Genomic DNA, 10059 nt, shown 5'->3' with positions numbered 1-10059 from the left:
TGTCATTAGAATCATTAGAATCAGCCAGTTATCATATTGGAGAGTGTGCTGGTCTGAGAGTCAGGAGGACCTGAGTTCATATCTTATCTAAGACACTTACTAGCTGTGGATCTCTGGGCAAGTAATTTACCTGCTCTGTGCCTCAGTTTCCTCACCTATAAAATGGGAATAATATTAGTACCTACTTCCCAGGGATGTTGTGAGGATAAAATGAGATAACATGAATGCCATACAAACCTTAAAGTAGCTACTATTATTTTAAATAGGAGAGCTTAAGAAAAAAAAGGAGGAGAGATTAGACTTGTTCTGTTTGATCCCTGATTGAACTAAGGAGAATGGGTAGAAATTGTAAAGAAGCAAACTGAGACTTGACATCAAGAAAAACATCTAAACAATTGGAGTGGTCCAAAGGTGTTTGAGTAGGGAATGGATTCAACCATACCAGATATTTTAAATCAGAGACTGATTTACCTCTTGTCAGTCACGTTATAGAATGGATTCACTTCCAGGAATGAGTTGGACTCAGTCATTGCTGAGGTCCCTTCCAGATCAGAAATTTTGTGATTTTATCATTTTTGCCAACTACTTATGTTTATCTCCCCAGTCCTGTGGAGACCTCTTTGAAAACAGGGGCCATGTTTTATGTATTCTTTCATGGGATTTAGCACTGAACAAGATATTTGCTAGTCCAGTCCCCTCATTTTACAAATGAAGAAACTGAGGCATAGGGAGGTCTAGCAACTTGACCAATATCAAAGAAGGAGTAAGTTGTAGAGGCAGAATGAACAACCACTCTCGGTCTTTCCATTCCATCACATTTTGTAACCTCAGTGCTTAGGTCAGTGCCTGGCACATAGCAAACATTTAATAAAACACCTATTATTGAACAGAAAACTTGTTGGTTTCATGTGTTTTGTCTCTCCAAGGTGATTATGCACTTGAAATTAGTGAGTGCACCTCAAGCTTCTGAGTTCCCCACTGTGCCAAAGATAGACAAGGTGATCAGGAAAGGTTTCTCAAATTGAATTGAATTAAACGCACATGAAACCTTCAAAAGGAGTTTTTCATCACTATTCCCCTGAATATCCTTTCCAGGCAACTATATTTTAGTTGCATTTATGAGGCAAATAAAATTTGAGTTCTAGTCTTCATTAGCCTTAAAGTCATAGAATTTTAGAGCAAGAGAAGAAACCGAGAGGTCCTATTGTCCGACCTCCTCATTCTACAGAGGAAGTATGGATGGGCTAAAACAAATATAAACAAACAAAAACCCAATGGGCTTGAAACCAGGGATGCTCAGCTATTTATTACTTATGAGACTTTAGGCAAATTACTTAAACTGTCTGGCTTTAGTTTCCTCATCTATATGATTAGAGATGTTTTAATAGTTGACATTTGAAATGACTTTCAACTCTGAAACTGTAAAAGATTCCTAGACCAGAGAAGAGAGGTGGCTTCTGCAATACAACACAGGTTAGAGAAATGCTGACAGAAGATAATTCAGTAGGGAAAATGCAGAGGAAAAGATAAATGTGTAAAAATTCAATCTAACAAATAGTTAAGCACGGTGCTAGTCATTGTCCTAGGTGATGGGGATATAGAAATAAAAGTGAAACAGTTCCTTCCAACTATTCTGGAGAGCAATTTGGAAGTATTCCCAGAGGCCTACAAAACTGAGCATGCCCTTTGATCCAGCAATACCACTACTAGGTCTGCATCCCAAAGAGAACATAAAAAGGGAAAAGGACCCATGCATACAAAATATTTATAGCAGCTCTTTTTTGTGGTGGCGAAGCATTGAAATTTGAGGGGATGCCCATCAACTGGGGAATGGCTGAACAATTGTTGGTATATGAATGTAATGAAATACTATTGTACTATAAGAAATGATGAGCAGGTGGATTTCAGAGAATCCTGGAAGGACTTACATGAAAATGCTCTCCACATCCATAAAAAGAACTATAGAACCTGAATGTAAATCAAAGTATACTATTTTTGCTTTATTTGTTGTTTTTTTCTTTCTTGTGTTTTTCCCCTTTTGTTCTGATTCTTATTTTACAACATGACTAATGTGGAAATATGTATAACATGATTGTGTATATATGTATATATATATATATATACATATTAATATGTATATGTGGATGGGTTGGTGTGCTTGCCATCTTGGAGAGAATGGAAAGGAGGGAGGAAAATTTGGAACTCAAAATCTTACAGAATTGAATATTGAAAACAGTCTTTACATGTAATTGGAAAATAAAATAAAATGTTACCCCCAGGGCAGCTAGGTGGCACAGTGGATAGAGCACTGGCCCTGGAGTCAGGAGTACCTGAGTTCAAATTTGGCCTCAGACACTTAACACGTACTAGTTGTGTGACCCTGGGCAAGTTACTTAACTCCAATTGCCTCACTAAAAAAAATACTACCCCCAAAATAACAAATAGACATGAAATGATAAACAAACAAAAAAAAACAAGTAAAAAAGTGAATCAGCTCCTACCCTAAAGGACCTTACATTCCAGCAACAGGGGGTGAGGACTACATGTGCACCAAGGAGGAAATAGTAACTATACGCAAAATAAATAATGTAATTTTGATGAGAGGGAGAAAAGAGAAAGAGAAGCAGAGATAGTGAGACATAAAGACAGACAGAAAGAAAGTACAATAGAAACAGAGGTGGAGAGAGAGACACAGGGCACACAGAGAAGGACAGAGAGACAGAACTTTAACAACTCTTCTCCCACTCTAGGCTTTTATTTTGTTGTTATTTTGTTGCTGTTCTTATTTTGTCTTACCTTTATACTAGGAGACTTCAACATACATTTATTTTCCCTCATTTGCCCTAACCTCCCAGTTCCTTCCCTTCCCACCTCCTTACTATGAGCTATTTCTTTACTCCACTTCAGCTACACACCCAAAATCAAACCTTTGTTCTTGCCACCCCCCACAAATGTACCACCTCCATGATCAAGAATTCTGCAATCCCTTTATCTGACCATGATCAGGCTTTTCACCTCTCCCTTTGCCTTTCCTTACATAACCCTCCTCTTCATCCACACCATGACCTCTGATCTCTTGACCCTTCAATTGTCTCCCAGTACATCTTCCCTATACTTTTCTCAAATCTTGACTCCTTGGTTAACCAATTCACTCTGTACTGTACTCCTCTTTTGAATGCCTAGCCTCTTTATCATCTCTATGTCCAGTAAAGACCCAGTTAATACCACCACTCACTGCCTTCATACCTATGTATATGCTGCTGAAAGAAGGTAGAGAAAATCATGTTTGAGTGGATCTACTGAAGATTTATGTTGCATAGCCTCAACTGGACTCTCACTGTTGCCAGGCAATCTTCCTATGCCTCCCTTATCAACTCACTATCCCACCCTCCACAATGGCTCTTCCAAATGTTATTATCACTCTTCAAACCTCCCATAGCTCCCTCTCCCCAACTCTCTCTGCTGAGAACCTTGCCTCCTATTTTTCAGAAAAAATTAAGATCCCTTGCCATGAGCTCCCTATTCTTCCTTTCTCCTCATCTCTTATCACTCAGGTACATTCTGCTACTATCTCCTTCTTCACCTCTGTCTCACATGATAAAGTGACCTTATTCCTTAAGCCAAGGCTAACCCTTCTCCTTGTTCAAGTGATCACATTCCATCCTGTCTCCTCCAACACACTGCCCCCTCTGTCATTCCCACTCTTTTTCAATCTCTCCCTCTCTACTGGCTCATTTACTACTGGCTACAAACGTGCCCATGTCTCCTCTATTCTGAAAAAACCCGCACTTGATCCTTCTATTCCTGATAACTATCATCCTATATCTCTTCTGCCTTTTATAGCTAAACTCCTAAAAAGTCCGTCTACATTAGGTGTCACCACTCTCCTCTCACTTATTAATCCCGGCCAATTGGATTTCCAACTTGATCATTCCACTGAAACTGCCCTCTCCAAAGTTACTAATGATCTCTTAGTTGCCAATTCCTGTGGTCTTTTCTCAACGCTCATCCTCCTTGACCTCTCTGAAGCCTCTGACACTGTTGATCACCCTCTTTTCCCTGATTCTCTTTTCTATCTGGGTTTCTAGACCCCACTCGATCCTGCTTCTCCTCCTACCTGTCTTACTGATCCTTTTCTTCCTTCCTTCCTTCCTTCCTTCCTTTCTTTCTTTCTTTCTTTCTTTCTTTCTTTCTTTCTTTCTTTCTTTCTTTCTTTCTTTCTTCCTTCCTTCCTTCCTTCCTTCCTTCCTTCCTTCCTTCCTTCCTTCCTTCCTTCCTTCCTTTCTGTGGGGCAATGAGGGTTAAGTGACTTGCCCAGGGTCATGCAATTAGTGTCAAGTGTCTGAGGCTGGATTTGAACTCAGGTCCTCCTGAATCCAGGGCTGGTGCTTTATCCACTGGGCCACCTAGCTGCCCCATTACTGATCCTTTTCTATCTCCTTTGCTGAATCCTCCAGATCCCATCCTCTAATCATCCATCAGGGCTCTGTTGTGGATGTTCATCTCTTCTCCCTCTACAGTACTATTATTTCCCATGGATTTAATCACTATCTCTATCAAATCTGAAGATTCTCCAATCTACCTTTCCTGCCTTCAAACTCTCTGCTGCCCTCCAATCTCATGTATCCAACTCCCTTTCAGATATCTCAAACTGGATGTCCAGTAAACATCTTAAACTCAATATGTTCAAAGTAGACCTCTGTATTTTCCCCTAAATCCTCCCTGCCTCCCTTCTCTATAACAGTAGAGAGCAACAGCATCCTCCTAGTCCCTCAGGTTCATAACCTAGGAGTCACCCTGGATTCTTACTGTCTCTCACTCCCAATATCCAAGTTGTTGCCAAGCCCTGTCAGTTTTACCTCTGCGACACCTCTTGAATATGCCCCTTCTTCTCCTCTGACACTGCCACCACTCTAGTGCAGATCCTTCTCAGCTAATGCATGTACTATTGCAATAGCCTACTCGTGAATCTGCCTGCCTCAAGTCTCTCCCCATTTCCATACATCCTCCATTCATACCACTAAAGTGATTTTCCTAAAACTCAAGTCTGATCATGTCACCCCACCCCCAATTTAATAGATTCCAGTGGCTCCCTATTGCTTCCAGGAGAAAATGCAAAATCCTCTGTTTGGAGTTCAAAGCCCATCATAACTCAACTCCATCCTACCTTTCTATTCTTATTGCACCTTACTCTCTGACATGTACTCTTTGATGCAGTGACACTGGTTACTCCATCTCTCAGCTCCAGTCATTCTCTCTGGCTGTCCCCCTTGTCCAGAATACTCTCCCTCTTCCTTTATAATGGCTCACTGATACCCAGAATTCCACTATTAGAAATTCATTGTTTTGGATTAATGCTTTTTATAAGTTAAAATACAAATAAAATACTTTATTAATTAAAAAAAATACAAATACCCCCCCCGAAGAAGTAACATTGTAAATTTTCCCCAGGGGGGCAGCTAGGTAGGTCCCACCTCCTTCAAGGAGCTCTTCCTAACCCCCCTTAATGCTAGTAACTTTTCTCTGAAACTACTCCCCGCATTGATGTGGAATATATTTTATTTCTGCATAGTGTGCACATTGTTCTCTCCATTCATTTGTGAGCTCCTTGAGATCAGGGACTGTCGTTGATTTTGTGTTTTTGCATCCCCAGTGGATAAAGCACCAGCCCTGGATTCAGGAGTACCTGAGTTCAAATCGGACCTCAGATACTTGACACTTACTAGCTGTGTGACTCTGGGCAAGTCACTTAACCCCCATTGCCCCACAAAAAAAGTAAATTTTCCCCAGTACTTCAACAATATGTGAATCTAGTAATGGGGGTCTCCCTCCATTGGTGTAAATTGAATCCCTTTTGTAACTCAGTAGATAAATCTTTGGACCTTGATTTGGTTATAACATTCATTAAATCTGGTCCAATAACCAATGTTGTTATGGGCCTTTCCAAACTTAGTTAAGTTGATACCAAGAGGACAGACATAAAATCTATCACTGGTTCAGCATTCAAAACCTTTCCATTTTAGAAGGACTTGCTGGGGCCTTTTGTCTGCCTACATGATCTTTAAGAATACAGGATCAATCCACACCACAATCAAGTTTCATAGGAGTACTTGAGAGAAGCGAATTGCTTTTTTAAAATTATTATTATTCTTTGGAATGAATGAGTTTATTAGATCTTTTTTTTATTATTATTATTTTTTTTTTAGTGAGGCAATTGGGGTTAAGTGACTTGCCCAAGGTCACACAGCCAGTAAATGTTAAGTATCTGAGGCCAGATTTGAACTCAGGTACTCCTGACTCCAGGGCCAGTGCTCTATCCACTGCGCCACCTAGCTGCCCCTTATTAGATCTTTATTTCACAATCTTCCCAAGGACCCCTCAGTATCTATTTCTCAACCAAGAATACCATGTCAAAAGACCAGAGTTCAAATCTTAGATCAACTGCTAATTAGCTGTATGTCTTTGGCCAAGTCATTTGATTTCTCTGGTCCTCAGTTTCCTGATCTATAAAATGTATGCGTGGTTGTGTGTGATGACTATTAGATGGTCCTTGCAAGTTTTATAATTCAGAACTCAGGACCCTACACCATGTTGGCTGCCATCTTCAGGACACTACCCCTCCCCCGCCCCACCCCTGATTAATGTCCTTCCTAAGATGAGGCACTCAAAACTAAACACAATCCTGCAGATGTGGTTTACTGAGGGCAGAGAACAGGAGATTATCAACTAACTCTTTAGTCCTGGAAGCTACTGATTTACCATTTATCCTTGGCCACGCCCTTTCTTTTATCTGTGTCTCTGCTCAGATACTGTCAGCATGGGAGGCAACACAACAGAATTTTAGTACAGTAGATGCCACTAACTAGTTGTATGACCTTGGATAGGTGGCTTAACCTCTCTGAGCCTTGGTTTTCTCATTTGTAAGCTAAATCTTTGAAATATGACCTTATGGGTTTACTGTGAGCATCAAATGAGACAGAATTTATACTGATACTTACAGCTGGAAGAGCAAAAAATGAAACTCCAATCAGGGAAAAGGTGGCTGCAATCAGACGGCCTTCCCAGGTTTTGGGCGTCTTGTCTCCATAACCAATGGTTGCCAGAGTAATCTGTATAAAGAACAATTTTGTCATGATACAGTATGGGGAGACAAACTTAGGGTTACCCTCCTAAACTCCACTCTTCAGGTCTATGTAAGGGCTGGTCTTCTAGGCACTTAAGCCTGTTTAACTAGAGTTTGGATGGCCTAGAAGACACCAGAACAGAAGGCTGCTTTTCTTAAAAAAAAAAAATATATATATATATATATATATACATGCACATATCTGTTGTCTCTTTTAAAAAGAAAGAAAAGCATGGCATGATTTCTAACATCTCAGAAAGATGCTCTTGAAAGTTATTAGAAAATAGTAATATACTGTTTGTTTTCATTGGCACTATTTAATAAGAACCTGTTTAATACATACATGCATATACAATAATAGATATATGTGTAAATGTATGTATAAACAATGATCAAAGCATATGTGTACATATGTGTGTATATACACTCATGTGTACAAATATACATGTGAATATGTTTATATATTGTATATGTTCTAACTCTGTTATATGCTGTCTCTGTAAGTCTGGGCAAGTGACTTTACCTCTTAGTGAAGCAGGCAGTTCTAAAATTTTAAAAATTATAAACCAGTTGCTGATTTGCAATAGTGAAGAGAACTTCTATACATGGAGTTCCTTTATACTGATGAAAATCACAGGTCTAGGACACCACTACCTTAGGGGAAACACACACATATAATAAATATAACGTGCTATATATGATACATATTATAGAGAGACATATAACACACATTTAATATGCAAACCTACATGCAGCTGCCAACTCACAACTTAAAACTTATAAGTCATTAGAGTTGCCTAAGGTGCCAAGAGATTGAGTGGCATATTAAATATATGGATATGTGCATTCTTGTACATGCACACATGTGGAACAGCATGGTCTAGCCCATGGTTCTCAAATTTTTCAGGGGGGAGTCAGGACTCTTTTATACTCTTAAAATTACTGATAACCCCTTCATAAAAGTTTTGTTTATGTGCGTTATATCTATCAATATTTACCATATTGGACATTTAAAGAGTTTATTATCTTGAAAATAGCTTTGAGTTCCTATACTTTAGCATTGGGTCTTGGGGACCACCAAAGGTTCTGAGCACATACTAAGAACATGGTCTAGTCTAATGTTAGCCTTGAAGGAGATCAGGGTTCAAATTCAAGTTCTAAGATGTATTAGCTATGTGACCATCAGGGAAAAAATAAATTTCTCTGAATCTCAGTGTCTTTTAGAATGGCGTTATCCCTCTGCTATGAGGAAAATGTTTTGTAAGCCCTTGGGTGCTCTGTAGAAGTGAGATACTGTGATTGTCATGCTTTGACAAATTTTATCACTGGGGGGGGTATGTGTGTCTATGTGTACATGTGTGTGCACATGAACACAGAGTATTTAGAAAACCAAAATGGAAACAGCTACTCTGCTAAGTAGCGGCTCTTCATCACTGGGGTGGGGAGGATGTCTTCAAATGAAAGGTACATGACCACTTGTCGGTGGTATTGTAGGAGAGATTGCTCTTCAGATAAAGGTTGGAAAAATGACCTTTGATGATATTCTGTTATTCTTACTCTTATGGTTAACTCTTGAAATGAGCAACCGTATCTATCACTATTTCTATGAAAGAATGCATTCCAAGCTCCAAACCAATGACATAATCAAACTTTTGGAATACAAATTATTATTATTACTATTAATAATAATAATTTTTATTTTTTGGTGAGGCAATTGGGGTTAAGTAACTTGCCCAGGGCCACACTGCCACTAAGTGTCAAGAGTCTGATGTTGGATTTGAACTCAGGTCCTCCTGAATCCAGGGCCTCTATCCACTGTGCCACCTAGCTGCCCCACAACTTATTTTCAAGGTAAAGCAATACTATTTTTTCTCCTTTCTGTAATCTATACTCTACTCAAAATGCCAACTTGCTCTACCTTAAGAATATTCCACATTTTCCCATTTCCATACCTTTGCTCACACTGTTCCCTCCATCTTATATACTACTTTCCTAAGCTTTGCCTATACAATCGTAAAGGCCCAGCAAAAATGCCAATTTCTCCATTTAGCAAAAATGTACTTAAGTACCTACTATGTTCAAGTCACTTTTGGGGGGTCAAGGGATAGAAAGATAGTGATTTAGACCATCTTTACCTCTGAGGACTTTACAACCATTAGGTAGGGCTCAGACATGTATGTGGCTGAGTATAATACAAGGTAAAGGGTGATAGGAACAAAGTAAAAATCTAGACAATAAGCTCTAGGAAAGGGGAGGAGAGATATTATTTTTAAGCGAAGACTGCTGGGGTTGGGGAGAGGAATCAGAGAAGGCTTCACAGGGGAGGTGACACTTAAATTAATCCTTAAGTGGAAAAAAATGGTTTTGGACAAAGAGAAATGAGGAAGGTGTGTATTCTAGGCACGAGGATAACCTGTGAGAAGGCACTGGGGTGAGTTCAGGGAATAAAGGGTTGTTTAATTTGCCCAGAATTGTAGGGATCCCTGACTCTGACACCTCCTAGCTATGTTTATAACCTCTCTGAGCCTCAGTTGCCTTGGCTATAAATTAGAAGTAATCATTCTTGCACTACCTATCTACCTCACAAGGTTATGAGGAAAGGGCTATATAAATGTGAGTTATAGAAATACTATTCTTATTCTATCTCCATTATTCATGACACACTATTTGCAGGTTCAGTAACAGCTCAGCAATCCTCTTTTTCATGATTTCCAAATATACCCCAACAAGATTGTGTGATCTTGTAGCAGAGGACCTAGGTTCAAATCCTATTTCTGATGCTTACTGCCTGTTTGACCCTGGGTGAGTCACAATCTCCCCTGGGCTTGTTTCCTTATCTGTAAAATGATAGCATTGGACATCTGAAGTGCCTTCCAGCTTTAAATCTGTGCTCCTATGATCTTTGTCAAGGATCTTCCTCTATCTGGGCCTATGTT

At 39.5% G+C, this 10059-nt stretch overlaps 1 protein-coding gene across 1 annotated transcript in view; it reads right to left on the bottom strand.

The window, feature by feature from the left end:
* KCNQ3 (potassium voltage-gated channel subfamily Q member 3) overlaps window positions 1-10059 on the bottom strand; it is a 489931-nt gene that overhangs the window by 71777 nt on the left and 408095 nt on the right. Inside the window, exon 7 of the mRNA XM_043975612.1 lies at window positions 6999-7109. Coding sequence (XP_043831547.1) covers window positions 6999-7109 — 111 coding nt within the window. The remainder of the gene's footprint in view (window positions 1-6998; window positions 7110-10059) is intronic.

Source organism: Dromiciops gliroides, chromosome 1 (genome assembly GCF_019393635.1).
Source record: "Dromiciops gliroides isolate mDroGli1 chromosome 1, mDroGli1.pri, whole genome shotgun sequence".
NCBI classification, from domain to species: Eukaryota; Metazoa; Chordata; class Mammalia; order Microbiotheria; family Microbiotheriidae; genus Dromiciops; species Dromiciops gliroides.
This window is presented reverse-complemented; position numbering and strand designations above follow the sequence as displayed.